The 18228-nt window shown below is 44.0% G+C and overlaps 1 protein-coding gene across 4 annotated transcripts in view; it reads left to right on the forward strand.

Moving 5' to 3' along the window:
• Positions 1-18228, forward strand: part of UNC79 (unc-79 subunit of NALCN channel complex) — a 189973-nt gene that overhangs the window by 157632 nt on the left and 14113 nt on the right. For all 4 annotated transcript variants that reach the window (XM_090034994.1, XM_090034993.1, XM_090034995.1 and 1 more), the window contains 4 exons: positions 366-455; positions 5433-5608; positions 9491-9677; positions 12457-12654. In XM_090034994.1, the coding sequence (XP_089891120.1) occupies positions 366-455; positions 5433-5608; positions 9491-9677; positions 12457-12654 (651 nt within the window). The remainder of the gene's footprint in view (positions 1-365; positions 456-5432; positions 5609-9490; positions 9678-12456; positions 12655-18228) is intronic.

Genomic DNA, 18228 nt, shown 5'->3' on the forward strand with positions numbered 1-18228 from the left:
GAAGAATGATCAGCTACTTAAAGAACAATTATTAGCATTATCCAAAGGCTATTAAAGCCATACTTTTAATTGACTGTGATTTAGGTCCAGTAAAAAGTATAAGGCTTATGTTCTGCCGATATTCATAAAAAGATCTTCAGTAGCTGTGAGAAGTTCTGTGATGGATATAGCAGCTACTGACATTGGTGCAGGATACCACTGAACATAAAGCCACAAAGAATATTTATTCTCAGATGAGTAGACAGCAACTTTAAAGAAGCTGAGGCAGACAAGAAACAGATGTGTTTTTAGTGAGCAGAACGCAAAGCCAAAAGAACATGAATATGTCAAAAGTGGATGGTTATACTTGTTTCTTTTCACTTTAGTGTGGAACAGCAGCAATGGAATGCATGAGGCAGTATGTTGGTGAAGTGCTGGATTTTATTGCTGATATGCATACCTTAACTAAACTGAAGGTGAGTACAGGACATGGATATATTTACCCAAATTATAATAACTTTTGTATTTTTGGTAAATTACATGGCCGGAGGGAACCCCTATGAAAATGACTGACACCATTCTTTTTTAGGGGCCTGCTCCTTGTCCAAATTAAACCTGGACAGAAACCAGTTATTAAGTTGTTATACATTTTCAAGCACCAAATGTAGCTGGTTGGCTCTTTTTATAGCTGGATGGATATTGTTATGGCGCGATATTTACTTTGCAGATGTGGTCAATCTAAATTTATTGTGTGATTATCACATGATTAACTGGTTAATTACTTTGCACATGTGGCCAGTCTTACTTTACATATGTGACTGGTCTAAATTTTTTGTACAATTAACCAATTAATTGTGTAATATATGTAATGTGTGGTAGGGGCCTTATAGATTAGTCATTTCTCAAGGGCCAGAAAGTAACTTAGGTGGAGGACTGAAGGGAAAGGTGATTTGAATATAAAAAGATTACAGATAAAAATGTATGTCTGATTTTAGTGAAAAGTGGATGGTAATGTTAAGATAATATCATCTAAAGAGTGCACTGCAAGAGATAATCCAGCTGAAAATGACACAACAAAACATACATTTCCTTATTTGTGTTACTAATTACATTTTAATGTCAGAGCTGCTATATTTATTCATTATTTATTAAAATACATAATAATTAAAATGATTTCCTTATGTATAATTTTTTTGTTTATTTTGTTTTATTTTTCACAGTTTAGATAGTGGAAATAGACTAGTCAATAATGGAAAAGTTCTAGCCAACTTTTAGTATTATTTTTATTTTCATGCATTAGATTGATTGATGTTATAGGACAGAAAAATGTTTACATCAAAATAAACCCAGTAGATTAAATCAAACAAAACCAAATCATTTTGATATTTCCTATAAAAGTACAAATTCAGATTTTTAAAATGTCTTTATGATGTCAAAATGCTTTCAAATAGTTCCATTATAAGATAGCGATAACTTGTTAAGATAGTTTAATTGGTACTAACTGGCAGATGCTATTACTGATTTTAAAATTTTAAAAATTTAATAGAAATAATAGGAGACTATTATAAGAGTAAATTTTCTGACATAGTGAGGGCATGTAGTAGACACTACTGTGTGAAAAATAAAAACAACAATATAAAAAGCAACAAAAAATTTCAAATTAAATTTTCTGTAATTAAAAAATCATGTTGAATATATTTTCTAGGGGTTTTTTTTTCATACTACTGGTGAAATAACACAGTAGCCAGATTGCATCTAAAGCTCACTTAACATGTACTTTTCTACCAGTCTTGCCTAAGTTTAGCAAGAAAACCTATGCCCATTGTTCACACAGTCAATCCTGACTTGTGATATATGCATAGTTCTACAGAGGCTTCTCTGTTAATCTTAGTGTGAAGGGTTGCTGCTTTTTTAATAACATTCTTTGCAGTCAAGATCAACATATAGTGAAGGGCTGTATAATAAACACCATCTTCCAAAGAGATGACTCTGCAGCTTCCCTGAAAAGGTCTGCTGTGGGGCTGTATCAACCCTTTCCCAAAAGCCTTTGACAGGGTGCTGGGTTTCATCATGCTACTAGTTCACCTTGTATCATGAAAACCTTAATGCTCATGAACATCATATTTCATAGATTTCATAGACATCAGGGCTGGAAGGGACCTTGGGAGATCATCGAGTCCAGCCCCCTGCCCAAAGGGGAGGAGGGTGAGACTCCTAGCTCCACCAATGAGTAGGGATAGTGAGTGAACTTGCTTATCCTGAAATGCACAGGTTATTTATTTTAATGGAGAAAAATATCTTCCCTAAGTCCTTACCCTATTGGATAGCTGTCCCAAACCTTATTTAGTTTTTGGAATGCTTTGTTAGGGGAAGCTGCTTTTTTCTCTTGTGTATGGAGGTAGTGATCCATTTTAAAGCATGACCTAATTAATCATTTTCAACCAAATTGAATTCCTTTTCCACTCTATCTTTTAAAAATAATTATTCACGCATTTTTCATTCCATTCAAAATTGCTTTCCAAAAAGCCTAACAAATGAATCAGTGGTGAGAGACTCATCAGATTTGTTCATTCCACAGAAAAACATGAACCTGAATTAAAAACGGAAACCATTTATTTGTAAATACCTTCAGATGGCTGCTCAGAGAATGCTGTCTTTTGCCTAGTTTCCCTTCATGTCTACTTATCAAATTGTGATCCTTTTCCTCCAAAACTTCATGCAAGTGCTTGACTTCAATTAGATGCATAGTCTTTTTCAGTTCAGTGTGACTATTCCTTTGGCCCAGGTATCTCCAGAATGTTTGCTTAGTCTTTATATAGTTTGTGATGGATCTGAATTAAAACCAATGTCTTAGACTTCACATTTCCATTTCATTATGGAACAAAATTAAACTAGTAAGAAAAGTCCTAAACTTTCTAGGTTGGAGGGTTGAATGTTGGATTAGAGTCAAAGCATTCCAGAATTTTAGATTGTTTGGATTTAACCCATATGAATAATTTATCAAGCAGTTTGAAGAAATGCAAAAGCCTGCCAGCTAATATGACTGTTATTTTATAAAACGTAACAACTTAGTTCTGTGTCATCTTGGCTAAGTACAGACAGTTAAAAAGCTCAAGGCTAAATTGATTCAATCTTCAGAAGTTAGTCTAAACTGTGTAGTTTGAACCAATATGCAAGTGACCAGACATTCACTTTTGATTTGGGAAATGCAACTTGGGGCAAGGTTAGCCTGCTCACCCTGAAAAAGGAAGCTTGTGGGGAGGTGCAAAACATCCTGGGATGCTGGGGGACTGTGAGTTAACTTGAATCTGGAGGGGATCTGGGACAGAAGTTCAATAAACCAGTTTAATCTAAATCTGTTAGGTTTCATAGATTCATAGACATTACGGCTAGAAGGGACCTTGGAAGATCATTGAGTCCAGCCCCCTGCCCCAGGGTCAGGAAGTCAGCAGGGATCATAGGATCTCAGCAAGATAAACATCCAAATGTCTCTTGAAGGTGTTCAAAGTAGGTGCTTGAACCACCTCTGGTGGCAGTCTATTCCAGACCTTGGGAGCTTGGACAGTAAAGAAGTTCTTCCTTAAGTTCAGCCTGAAACGGTCCTAGAAGAGTTTGTGACTGTTCGACCTTGTCATCCCTTGGGGTGCTCTGGTGAACAGACGTTCCCCCAGATCCTGGTGAACACCCCTGATAAACATATCAGTGACCACCAGATCACCCCTGAGCCTGCACCTTTCCAGGCTGAAGAGTCCCATGGCTCTCAGGCTGTCTTCATAAGGTCTGTTTTCCTGACCTCTGATCATGTGTGTGGCCCTCCTCTGCACTCTCTCAAGCTTCTCCACATCCTTTTTGAACTGCGGAGCCCAAAACTGGACACAGTACTACAGCTGCGGCCTCACCGAGGCTGAGTACAATGGGAGAATGATGTCCTTGGATTTGCTTGAGAAGCATCTATGGATGCAAGCCAGCATTTTGCTGATACTAATACTACATTCATCCAGGTTCATCTTAAGCCAGTTTCTGCCATTTTGAAAGCAGTTTATGTGCACTGAACTTCTATTGTGATACAGATTTGAACTGATTTCTGATCACTTGTACAAGTTGGTGTAATTTCTGTCCCTAGCGTCAGGAACATATAAAGATGTGTATACCTAGTAAAATGGGTGTATTTGGGAAGGCTGTGATATATTTACTTTTTATTTACTTCTGTAATTCATTTTCAGAGGAACACAGCGCATGTCTCCTTTATAGCTGGCTGTAACATGGTTCACCTGCGGGGGTGGCCAACTTGCTCCTGTAGTTGGCCTGTAGTTTAGCTCTCAGCCTTCCCAACTCTTAGACAAAACTCTCCTTCCTTTACCTGCCATGCCTGTTGGTATTAATCTTTACAAAATGGGAGGCTGCCCCAGGGCTTCCCAATCCTGATCTTGCCTTAAAGGGTAATTGCATGGCTCTTTCTGCTCCTACAGAAAATACCACACCCCATACCTCACAGGTGTGATCGGTCAGTGATGTTGAATCAACTTCCTAGTGCCCTGCTCTTCCTGGGCACTTTGCCCCTCTCAGCTAATCCCAAGTACAGCCTTCCTGTCTGAAGTCACACACTCTGCCCTTCTTCAGCTTCAGGCCCCTGTCCCCTACCTCTGTCCCTTATGAGCTGTCAGACACCCTGGTTCAATACTCGGCCCCTCTCTGGACTTGTTGATCCCTCTGGACCTCCTCCACCCCTTAGTCCCTTCACTAAAACCTCTAGACTGCCACAGGCTGTACTCTCCATGCTGGCATCCTGGAGCTACAGCTATCTTGCTTAGGCAGCATTCCCTCAGCAGCCTCTAGGCTCCTTTTGCCTGCTCAGTTCAGGGCCCAGGCTTATACCCTCTCTAAACCCAGCCCCCTCCCGGATCATGTGGCCCCAGTTGCCTTCCTGTTGTACCAGCAGCCTGCCTCAGCTGCAGCCTGCTAGCTCTTAAAGCCTCCTTCTACACTGGCCAAATACTGCAGAAGTAAACTGGCATTATCTGGGTCCATACTGTTTTACACTCATTTGACATGAACATTCATTTTGATGTTGATGGGGTTTTGTTAGATCAAATGTTCCTGGGAAGTAGATTTTAGAATTATACACTTTATTAGAGGTATTCTAATCAAAAGCCTCTGTTCCTACTAATGAAGAGGACAGAAATGATACCATATTATTTATATGACCAGTCACAACCTAAAAACATAACTTTGATTTTGGATTTCAGATGTTGCAGTAATCTTCCTTGTGGTAATGTAGAAGACTGTTATGCACTATTGTTAATGCAAACATTTGAGGAGTTTGGTGCTTTTTTCTGAATTTGCTCCACATTTTGTGTCCACTGTTGTCTGTTGACAAAGTGATTGTAGGTGAACAGACAATCCCTGAGGATTTGAGTAATGTGGATCTAACAAAATGTTCCACTGCTTTGCAGAGTCACATGAAGACGTGTTCTCAGCCACTGCATGAGGATACATTTGGCGGGCACCTGAAAGTTGGCTTAGCCCAGATAGCTGCCATGGAAATTACACGAGGAAACCACAGAGATAATAAAGCTGTGATTCGTTACTTGCCATGGCTGTACCATCCTCCTTCTGCAATGCAACAAGGGTAAGGGCACTGTTTTTCCCAAAAAGGAAGAATAGTGAGACATTCCCCCAAGAATCCTGAAGTTATACTTACATTAAAGGGATGGCTGTGAGGCACCCCACACTATTTATAATACTTGCAGAAAGAAGGATGACTTGCGTGGGAAAGACACTGGACTTATACTAAGCAAATCTGAGTTCAGTTTCTGGCTCTGCCATAGTTTTTCTATGTGACTCCAGGCAAGTCAATTAGAGTTGAGTAATACAAGCACTTATACATGTGCTTACCATTAAGAGTATACATGGGTTTGAACATGCTGAGGCTACACCTGCCAGTGCTTCAGTTTTCTATGTGTAAAATTTGTCCTGATCAGTTAAAGTCTGTGAAACCCACCGGTCTTCTGGGACTGAATAACCTAGTGGAGTCAATAAATAAAATAAATGTATTCTAGTTATGCCTCATTGGCTCTGAGTTACTGACAATGACATTAGGTTAATAATGAAAAATGGCAATGAGAACCCAACTAGGTAATGGTTTTGTACTGCCATGATACTGACATTATTCGCAGTTTCCCAGTAGCTTGTTAAATAGTTTCTAAATAGACTACTAGTGTTGGTGTTGACGGTGTTAGAGGAATAGCAGATAACAAGTACTTTGACAGGCTGTGGGGCAGAGTTGTACTGCTACCCAGCAGATCCACAGGTGATGGGTAGTGGAATGACCTTTAGGAAAAGTTAGTTGGAAATAAGCAGGGGTAACTGACGAATAAGCAATTGCAGACCAAGCAGCAGCACCAGCAACAGGATGCAGTAAGGACAGCAGATGGCAATGGTTTCCCTCCTGAAAAGCCACAAATATCCTTTGACAGTGCTGTGACATAGTGAATATAGGTCAGAACTATAATAAGACTTCCCAACCCCCAGCCATGGGTCTACAAGTCCTCAGTGGCAGAGCAGGTAGAAGAAGATGTTAGAATCTCAATGACTGCGAAGGGATGGCTGCAGTGGAACAAAACCCCCAGTTGTCTTGGTCTCCTTGCCATTGAATCAAGGTCCCATTCTGTCAAGAGCCATGTGGAAGTTGATGCGCAGCAGCTTTTCCATGATAAAAGTCAGGCACAGGTGCCTTCCATGAAAACAGCTTTTCCAGCACATTCCTCAAGCCCTGTGGTGACCAGCTAATGGTGATAGGAGCAGGATTGTGAAGTCTAGAAGCTCCTAGTGAGGAACTGGCATGAAGACGGTGGTTACAAGAAGGCTATCTAGCACTTGGATGAGACAAGAGTGTGATTCGGCAGCTGTAACTGTTTCTGAGCAGCCTTCTTCAGGATCCACTCTGCTTATGCCATATAGTGGGGGGAGGTGGGGTGGCTAGAAAAGGTTTCATAAACATACCCCATCTAATGCAGTATTCTGTATTTCTTCCTGACTGGATCACTGTGTCCAATGGGATCACCTTTACTGCAGTCAAAAATACCAACAAAAACGCACTGTCATTTTTGGGACCTGGAACATCAGAACATACATGGACAACACTAACAGTGAACAGCCAGAGCACCACACTGCAATCATGGCCTAAGAACTCAGGCAACACAACAGTGATGTAGCTACACTGAGCAGGCGATGACTAGCTCAAAGAACATGGAGGTGGCTATACCTTCTTCTGTAAGAGTAAACAGAAAGGAGAATGCTGACTTCAAGGAGTTGGTTTTGCCATTAAGAATGAACTCATAAACTAACTGAATGAGTTCCTTATCAGATTTAATGAGTACGTTATGACTCTCCATCTTAAACTGGCAGGGAGCCAATACGTCACTGTCATCGGTGCATATGCCCTGACTCTTGGCGCCACTGATGATACCAAGGAGGAATTCTGCACCAACCTTCACCGAACCATTGGCAAAGAAAGAACAGGAAAGGTCAGCTCCAGTGGCATCCTCCTTTTGACCAAATGTGCAGAACATGGATGCATCATCACCAACAGCCTGTTCTGCCGTAAAAACAGGTACAAGACATCATGGTAGCACTCATGATCTAAGCAGTGGCACCTAATTGACTAAGTCATCATCCATATCCAGGATTACAAAGATATCCACGTCACTCAAGCTATACTAGGAGCTGATGATTGCTGGACTGATTGCTGACACATCCACTTGGTTATGTCACTCAAACTGGCTGTCCAGACAACAGCTGCAGTGGAAACAATGCTGACAGAAGATCAATGCTGAAGGACTCAAGGACCCAAGGAAGCAAGACCTCTTCCACCAATGCCTCAATGAAAAACTGGTGAATTCCAATCAACACTGGGAGTTGGGGCATGTAGAGTGGACTCAAGGCCACCATCATCAGTGCCTGTGAAGAGAAACTTGGATTCTCTATCAAGTAACATCAAGGCTGGTTTGATGGGAACAACCAGGAGATCCAGAAGCTGATTGTTTGCAAGTGCAAGGCCTTTGATGCTTGGCAAAATGACACCAACTATAAGCAAAAGAAGTTGAGTCTCCAACAAGCCAAGGCAGAGGTCTAAAGGAGGACCCACAATATGAAGAACAAATGGTGGGAAGACAAAACTAAGGAGATTCAACATCTTGCTGACATCCACCATATACATGGCTTCTTCAGTGCCACCAAATCCATCTACGGTCAAGCACTTAGGGGCCAACCCCCTTGAGACCTAAGGATGGCAGAGACCTGATCCAGAAAAGGGGAGCATTTTGAAGACCTTTTCAATTGTCAGACTCAGCTGTTGATGAGAATGTGTTCTTAACTCCATCCTGCAACACCCAGTCAGAGATGATTTCAGAATCCCTCCAACCCTTAATGAGGTGAGAAAAGCCATTATGCAGATGAAAAACAACAAGGCATCTGGAGTAGATGGAATCTCCGTTGAAAGAAGGAGGAGAAGAGCTCACATCACAGCTTCATGCCCTCATCTTAAGGGCCTGGAATGACGAGGAAATCCCAGACAACCTCAGGGATGTCATAACTATGACAGTCTTCAAAAAAAGAGACAAGTCCAACTATGGAAACTATAGAGAGATCACCTTGGTGTCCACCACAGGAAATATCATTGCAAGAACACTTCTGAACCATCTCCTTATACTTGCTGAAAAGCTCCTCCCATAATCTCAGTGTGGGCTTAGGGCATCAAGAGGCACAGCTGACATATTCTTCACAGCTTTCCAGCTGCAGGAGTAATTTGGGTACAACATAAGCCTCTCTACATGGCCTTCTTTGACCTTACACAAACTTTCAACTCTGTCAGCCAAGAAATTTTGTGGAGAATCTTTTTCAAGTATGAATGCCCACTGAAATTTGTCACCATTCTCTGCCTGCTTCATGACAGTATGCGAACGGTGGTTCTCAGTAATGGATCCATCAGAGCTCCCTTTGAGGTTAAAACAAGGCTAATGATCTAATTAGACAAAGAAAGACAAAGGTTAGGAAAAAGGAATGCTGATTTACTACTTTATACTGATGGGGAAATGCGATTCAGAGAGAAGGTCACACTGTAAGTTTGTGGCAGAGCCAGGAACCAAACACATATCTCATGGGTCACTGCTTTCTGCTGACCACAATATTCAATGTACAGGGAACCATGCTAAAAAGCTCAATTTGGGCAGTCTCTCCATTTCAGTAATATGTACCTGAATAAGCACTACACATGGATATATGAAACTGAGTTTCTGGCAGCAGTTGTGTACATGATCTCTGCCTTGTGCAGACAGAACAAGCTGGGCTTGTTCATACCATACCAAGTCAGCCAAGCTATGAGTGGTTCTAGTGGGAACTCCCACAAGCTATACAAATGATGTATACTTAGCAGATATTTTAAAAATGCTGAGCAAGATTCAGGGAAATAGAAAACGTACTATCATTGTGAAAATGCACTCTTCTCTGACAGGCCCAAGGAGTTCATTGAATGTGTATCTCACATTCGTTTGCTTTCCTGGCTCCTTCTGGGGTCCCTGACGCACAATGTTGTCTGCCCAAATTCTCCATCATCTTGCATGCCAATTCCTCTGGATGCAGGTTCCCACGTTGCAGACCACCTTATAGTTATCCTGATTGGGTTTCCTGAGCAGTCAAAGGTAAGGAAGTCCATGCATTTGTGGTGTGCATCATCATTAGTATTGCAAACACTTGGCATTAAATTCTATTTCACCTTTTTGGGCATAGGTAGAGCCTACACAGCCACATGATGGCAATTTTTATCACTTAAACAGTCTGCTTATCCTGCATGTTCCTTTTGATCATGCTCAGCTGGCTGCACTATGACTGTCTTGGTGCCCAGTGGGAATAGACTCTCCTAGGTACTTGTATTCTTCAGGGTAAGTTCCACCAAAACCACAAGTAGCAAGTATTTGACACCAGAGGAGAAGGAGTTTTAGAGTTGGTGTGCTTGCCCAGGGTGTAAGGCCCAGGTTCATAGCCTACCTTCTCAGAGAGGAAATGAAACCACTGAAGGCCTCTGACCAACATGGCATGTGTGAGGCATCTCCCAGAGCACACTCCAGCCTTGTTATTGAAGCTGGGTCATGGTGTAGCCAGGAAGGGAAGATGTGTAAGGCCAGGAGGAGGACCAGCCAGAGGCAGTCAGTGAGATGGGTAGTGCTTTAGAAGAGATGGGGGTCCCTGCTCTCAGTGGGGACAAAAGTTATTGAAGTTCCGTTCATCAGTGTTATCTGATGAATGTTAAATGCAAGGTGCAGCTCCAAGAAGAGAGCTGTCAAGTGTTCTTCATAATGCTTAGCATGTGGCCTGATAGCTAGAAACTTTGCTGGGAACTGGAAAACACATGTTCAAACCCCCTTTGGGTATTAGAGTCCTAAAACCCAGGTTTCCCATTCCCTGAGTAAATACCCTAGCCACTGAACTACTGGACTAGAAGGTAGGCAGGTTCACTTCCATGCCCTCATCCTGCTTCTGGCTGGTCCTTGTGCAGGGTGAGCCTTTTCTGATACAGAAGACACTACATCACTGTAGCAATGAGCTATGGCAGCATAGTGTCAGGAGGCATGAACCATGAACTGCACAGTAAGGTCAGAAACAACCTGTGTGCTACTGGATCTGTGCAGTAACAGCTGTTACTGCACAGTCATTTAATACTTGCTTTAGCATTTAGCAAGTACTAAATGAGTGCACAGTAACAACTGTGCATGGAGTGCCACTTGTGCTCATGGTGAAACAGGATCTTGCCTTTAGCAACCAGTTGTGGTTTTCACAGGCAGGTAAATAGTTTCTTAGAACTTCCCCTTCTCCAGATCTTGTAAATGTGACTGCATGGTAATGAATGTCCCTGTCTAAAGTTGCATACACTCCCAGGCAATAACCCAGACCCTATACATTGTAAAATGCTTCAGTCACATTGTCTGAATACTGTAAGTCCACTGCCTGTTTTGTATTTCAAAAAAGACCTCACTCTACTAAAAATGTCATGTTGTTATCTTCACAAGAAACAGGCACGGAAAGAGACTATAAGTTTGTGATTAGGAAGGGTGTTTTTTAAGGTAACAGTCCCTGCAGAGAAAGAAAACAAGTAATAACTTCTCTAGAATTCATCTTGTTTGAAGCATTTGACTCTGAGCACGGTAACAGGAATTCTTGAGTTCTAAACTGAGCTCTGACGTTGACTCTCACTGTAACAACTAAATTACCACTTGTTCTGTATAGTACTATATAGAAAATATGTTTCTGTTCTATTCAAATAGTGTAATACCGCTAGCTGACCCACATCTCAGGCTTGATGTCAGGATTAGAGTTACTATTTGCTAACAGTGATGGGTCTAAGCACAACTTTATTTGCCAAGTGCTTTGAAGATGGTAAGTGCTCGTCAGTGTTGCAAATCATAAACCATTTACAACAATAATTAACGTAGATACAACTTGTATTCCTACAATATTATGCAGGGTTTAATAAACTACAGAAGTAGAACAAACAGGGTTGTCCTTTACTTATCGCTCTCCAACCTATCTAAGGCTGATGTTTCCCATTCATTCTTCCTGGACTTTTTTTTGCTCCTTCAAATACTTCCCTCTAGATACCAAGCAACCATGGCAACATTTGGTACAGTCATGCTGCCGCTGAGTATGCATCACTATTATACTTTCAAACTAAGAAAATATCTTTGACCTGAAATACAGTGAAGCATGTCTTTTATAATGAACTAGTGACATGCCTCAGAGTCCAGAAGGCTAAGAAATCAGCATACGTAACATTTGCTATTATTTATTACTAGCGGAGCATGTTCAGGTATGTTCTGTACATTCATAAGACTATACTGTGAGCCTTACAAAACTCATACCCTGGGGCCACAATGTGGAAGTAAAATTATTTATTTTTGGGCATACTCCTTTCCTGAGACCCCAAACCCATACCAACTAATCCAGAACAGGTTTAAAATGATGAATCTTAAAGGTTGTTGAGTCTAAAAGGTGTGATCCAACAGGCCTTCCATTGGCTGCTGCGGGGAATTTTCCCTCAGGAAGTTTTGTGGGATTGATCCCTAAGAACATTCTGACCTGCACACATTTCTTACTTCAGAGGGATGGATGCTAGTGTGACTGCTCAGGAGTGTGGGCCCACAGTGGGCCAATTGATTATTAGATAGGAATCTTAGACTGTATATGCAAAAAGTTTTGTAGAGTATTAACAAGCTGTTAGCAGGTGCTTTCCATTTACTTTACCCTTGCAAAAGACAAAACACTTGATAGGCTTAGGGTACTTGGCAGTATATGAAAGAGAAGCCCTTTCAAGTGGATTGCTTCATTTGGACCCTGCGTTAATGGTGGTTGCTTTTGTGGAGAGTACAATTGATACTGTTATGCATTATTTCAGTAAAACGTTTTCCTCGCATTCTTGTTTTACAGACATCAGTGCTGCACATGTGCTCCCTCTTCCACGCATTTATATTTGCCCAGCTCTGGACAGTATATTGTGAACAAACAGCAGTAGCCCCTACTGTCCAAAATCAAAATGAATTTAGCTTTACGGCAATCCTTACAGCTCTGGAATTCTGGAGCCGGGTGACACCCAGTATCCTACAGCTCATGGCACATAACAAAGTGGTGAGTCAGATGATGTGTACAGATTTGTTTATCACAGATTTAAGCAAAGCCAAGCCTTCTGGGTTTCAAGTTAAAAGCTGTATGCATAAAGCTGTGCATACTTTTTCATGGAAAATAAACCTGGGAAGGATCTCAGGAGCTCATCTAATCTGTCCCCCCGCTCCCAAGCAGGACCAATTTTGTAAAACAGTCCCACGGTTTTTGTATATACCATATGTGTTGTCCTTGAGAGTTTGAAGGGGATGTTAGTTCATAACAGTTCTATCCTGTAGTCTCTGAAATATGACCTAGGTGATTTTTTGGATATTAGAACTACTGCTGATTGGACTGGAGACCCGTTTTAGACAGCCCCATTAGAGATAGCATCCTAACCCTCCTACAGGTGGCCATGCTCCTGTTTGACTCTGCCTAGGAGAATTGATCCAGTGCTTCCAAATAGTTCTGTCAGTGTTTGTTTTGAGTTTTACCATGTAGCTCATGTTCAGTCAAAACAGCTCAACTTATGCATACTGAATACTCAGAGCCAACTGGTTGCAAGAAAGCCACTGAATAAGAATTATCCAAAGACTTCACTCGGCATATATTTTTGAGTCATGAGTGATTTACAAGACCACACATTGCTAACATATTTGAAAACAGAAACTAAGCCAAATTGTAATTCATTTTCTGTTAAGGATTATTGGCTTAGCTCTGCTTGGCAGGGGGCTCATGGAACAGCCTGTGCTCTTAAGACCCTGATGCGGTGCTAGGTGCCCAGTGCCCCCCTGATATGTACTGAGGGCTCTTGACTTCCATTGACCAGTACTTCATAGGTTTGGACATACACAATGGCAGTATGCTTTTAGGTCTGCACATTCAGTGATGAGAACTTGCTTAAGAAGAACAGGCTATATAGTGACTTCCATTTACTAGAGTCAAGACAAGTATGGTCCTCCCACAGAGTTCATAGACGTTCTCCATTAACTGAAATGACAATTGCTGTCTTAGTCTCTGAAGGTCTTGATTTTAGCTCTCTGAGGGTGAGAATCTGCGTATGTGGCTTAGTCTTTGTGCCTGCCGGGCTTTCTCTAGCCACGTGGTGGTGGCTTGGATCTCCCTGATGGATGTTATGCCTCTTCCGGGCCTTTTGGTAGCGTCGAGGTAACTCTACCCTCCCGCGCCACAGACCCTGCTTCCCGCCTGCCATGTCTTAATGTTCTGCAATGGGCAGGGTCGGCTGGTGGGTCCCTTGGTGCCCGGGTCCGACCCAGCGGTTGTTCACGGGGCTCCATCACCCCTACACCCTGGCCTCACGCCACCTCTGTTGGGTTGCCTCGGTGATGTCTTGAAGCCTTCCTAGTGGAGCAAGCCCTTCCTACTTGTGTGCTAATGCCTCATGGGGTTAGGTCGCACCCCTCTGGCCGAGCCCCTCACCAAACTGCCCCAACCTGGGGCAATTCACCTGCAGCCTCCACAACACAGTGCTCCTCCACCAACCACCATGAATTATATTTCACTTTGTCCCTTAGTGCAACAAGGGAATTTCTACCCTATCCATTGCCCCTGGAGCTCATGCCCCTTCAGGTTTGCCCTTCTGGGCTTTGGCGGCGACCCCGCCTTGATCACAACAACCCTTCGTCTGGGTCGTCCCAGACTCCTGCCTCCCAGCATGCCGTCCTCCACACCCCACCAGCCTGGCACTCCACCTGCGTCTTTCGGTGTTCTCGTGGCTGCCTCCACTCTCCCTCCTTCAGACCGGCACTCACTCCACCGGTGCACAATGGGGAACGCTGATGGGATGACTCTCTCTCCAATGAGCCTTGCTCCGGCTCATCAGCATCCTCAGGACCCTCCTCCGGGGCTTGCTCCTTCAGCGGTGTCTGCAGAAGCTCCGTCTCCGGGCCATCCGCCCCCTCCACCGCAGCTGCTGCCATTTTTATCTTTGCCGGCCGGCATCTGGTGCTGACATCACTGGCTGGCCACAGCTGTACATAGAGGCAGCTCATGAGCTGCATGGGTTCTCCTCGCTGTTCCCCGGGAGCATCGTTCTGGGCTGCAGGTAAGCATCTTGCATTACCCTGCTTCCCAGGACAGTCTTCTTAGCCAGGGACTTCCAAACCTTTTTAGAATGTATATTTCATAGATTTCATAGATGTTAGGGCTGGAAAGGACCTCAAAGATCATCAAGTCCAGCCCCCTGCCCCAGGGGCAGGAAGTCAGCTAGATTCAAAGGACCCCAGCAAGATAAGCATCCAAGCATTTCTTGAATAAGTCATAGATTCATAGATTATAGAGTCAGAAGGGACCCAATGGATCATCGTGTGTGACCCCCTGCAACTGTCAGGAAAGAGGACCAAGGTCAGACAGTGCCACCCAGGTGATTGCCAAGCCTTCTCTTGAAGACCTCCAAGTTAGGTGATAGCACCACCTCTCTTGGAAGCCCATTCCAGACTCTGGCCACCTTTGTTGTAAAAAAATTCTTCCTAATGTCTAACCTAAATCTGCTCTCCACTAGTTTGCATCCATTATTCCTAGTTACTCCCTGGGGCACTCTGGTAAATAGCGCATCCCCCAATTCTCTGCTTTCCTCCCCTGATAAACTTATAGGCAGCCACAAGGTCACCCCTCAGCTGCAGCCTGACTAGTGAGGGGGAGCATCACCTCCCTCGATCTGTTGGTCATGCATCTGCTAATACATGACAAGGTGCAATTTGGCTTTCTTGATGGCCTCGTTACATTGCTAGCTCATGTTCATCTTACAGTCAACTATGACTCCAAGATCTCTCTCAGTCTCTGAGCTGCTGAGGAGGACATCCCCCAACATGTAGGTGTGCTGGGGATTCCTTCTTCCTAGGTGGAGTACCTTACATTTGTCTTTGTTGAATTGCATCCTATTAAGTTCCGCCCATTGATCTAACCTGTCCAGGTCAGCCTGTATCTGCTCCCTGCCCTCTGGTGTATTAACTGCGCCCCATAGTTTGGTATCATCCGTGAACTTGGAGAGAGTGCTCATCATACCCTCATCTGAATCGCTGATGAAGATATTAAATAACACCAGCCCAAGGACCGAACCCTGTGGCACCCCACTGCCCACCTCCTTCCAGGCCGAGAATGACCCATCAACCACCACTCTCTGGGTGTAGTCCCTAAGTTAGTTTGCCACCCACCTGGCTGTGTAGGCATCCACTCCACAGCCCATTAACTTCCCTGTGAGAATAGGATGCAAAACTGTGTCATAGGCCTTCCTAAAATCCAGGTAGATGACATTGGCCTCTGCTCCTGTGTGAAGGCAGTGTGTGACCTGGTCATAAAAGTCTATAAGGTTTGTCAGCCAGGATCTACCTGTGACGAACCCATGCTGGTTTCCTTTCAGCATCCTTTCCCCTGCTGGGCTTTCACAAATATGCTCGTTGATGATTTTTTTCTAGCATTTTCCCAGGAATAGAGGTAAGACTGACTGGCCTAAAGTTACCCAGCTCCTCCCTTCTCCCCTTCTTAAAAATGGGCACCACGTTGGCCCTTTCCAAGCCCTCAGGGACCTGTTTGGAGCACCATGAGAACTTAAACAGCCGTGCCAGCAGCTCAGCAATGACACTGGTCAATTCCTTTGGCACCTGTGGATGGAAGTCATCTGGGCCTGCTGACTTGTACCTATCCAGCCCTTCCAAGTGCTCTTTAAGTCAGCACTAACCTTTGGCAGTTTGGTGCCTTTTGGACATTTGTTTATGCTCAAGGTATGGGGATTGTCTAGGTCAGTATTAAGGAATACTGAAGTGAAGAACTCATTGAAAACCTCTGCCTTTTTGTCTGCGTCAGCCACCAACTGACCTGATTTGTCCTGCAGGGGCCCTATGCTACTCTTTTTGCTCACTATGTACCTGTAGAAGGACTTTTTATTGTCCTTGAATGTTGTAGCCAGCCTAAGCTCCAGTCCTGCCTTGGCCTGCCTGACTCCCTGCAATAGCGTGCCAGGGTGGTGTATGCCTCCTTGGTGGCTGCCCCCAGCTTCCACTGCCTATACATCTCTTTCTTTGCCCCCAGTCTTTCCTTAAGCTCCCTGTTAAGACAGGGGTTTTTTTTTTTAATCCCCCTAGCCCCTTTCCTGTGTAAGGGGATAGATTCCTTTTGTGCTCCAAGAATCACTTCCTTGAGAAACTTCCAACCCTCTTGGATCCCCATTAGCCCAATGCTCTTGAGCTCAGCCACTTCACTAACTAGGTTCCTAAGTTCACTAAAGTTGGCCCTTCTGAAGTCTAAAACTCTAGCATCACTGGATATTTTTCTCACCCTTCACTGGATAGTGAACTCTACTAAGTGGTGGTCACTGTCACCCAGGTTTCTGTGTGGTCGCAGGTTCCCCACAAGATCATCCCCTGTTGCTAGGACCAGATCTAGCATGGCGCTACCCCGGTGGGACTGGACACCATCTGGGTTAGGTGGAGGTCCTGCACACAGTATAAGAACCTTCTTGAGTGGCTTGTTTTGGCCGCCTATTCCTCCCAGCTGACGTCCGGGTAATTTAGGTCCCCCATGACCATTGCCTCTCTCACCTGTATGGCAACTGAAAGCTGCTTGGAGAATACCTCATCTAGCTTGTCATCCTGGTGAGGAGGTCTGTAGTAGACCTCTACTACCAAGTCCTTTTCACCTGGCCCCCCCTGGATCCTGACCCACAATGCCTTGGTATTCCCCTCCTCCACTCCTGTTTTGATGACGGAAGATGTGTACTGCTCCTTAATATGGAGAGCTACACCCCCACCTTTTCTCCCTACTCTGTCTCATTTATACAACCTGTACCCCTCAATGCCTACCGCTGAGTCGTGTGCAGAATCCCACCATGTTTCAGTTGAGCCAACTAGGTAATACTGTGTGCTAGCAAGCAGGAGTGTGAGCTTCTCCTGCTTGTTCCCTATACTCTTGGCATTTGTGTAAAAGACATTTTAGCCCCCCAGTGCGTGCTCTTGGTGTTCCTTTACCTTGATGGTGTGCGTTTCCCTTAGTGCTTACCTTGTTTGTGGCTTTCCAACCCTGAGTTCTCATCAACCACAGGTTCCCCATCCCCTGTCGAACCTAGTTTAAAGCTCTTTGGAGGAGATCAGCCAACCTGCGGGAGAACAGATGCTTACCTCTAGGAGAGAGATGAAGATTGTCCCATCCTAGAAAGCCTTTTCCCTGTAAGTGCTGGTTGTGGTTGCAGAATCTGAATCCTTTCTGAAGACACCATATCTGGAGCCGCTGGTTGACTTCCCTGATGTAGGCATCCTGGCGCCTTCGGCTGCTGCCAGCTGGAAGGAAGGAGGAGAATACCACCTGTGTCTCTGACTTTCTGAGGCTGACTCCCAGCTCATGGAAGTCCTTCATGATGCAGTCAGGACTACTCCTAGCTCCATCATTAGTGTCCACATGGACAAGGACCATGGGGTAGTATTTGGAGGGCTTGATGAGTTTAGGAATCCTTGCAATGATGTCACTGACCTTAGCTCCAGGCATGAAGGAGACCTCTCTCCTGAGGGATCCGGTTGGCAGATCAGCCCTTCCATGCCTCTCAGGATTGAGTTGCCCGCCACAATAACTCAGCGTTTCTTCTTCTGCCTG

Source organism: Crocodylus siamensis, chromosome 2 (assembly GCF_052110815.1).
Source record: "Crocodylus siamensis isolate JL-2025a chromosome 2, ASM5211081v1, whole genome shotgun sequence".
Lineage (NCBI taxonomy): Eukaryota > Metazoa > Chordata > Crocodylia > Crocodylidae > Crocodylus > Crocodylus siamensis.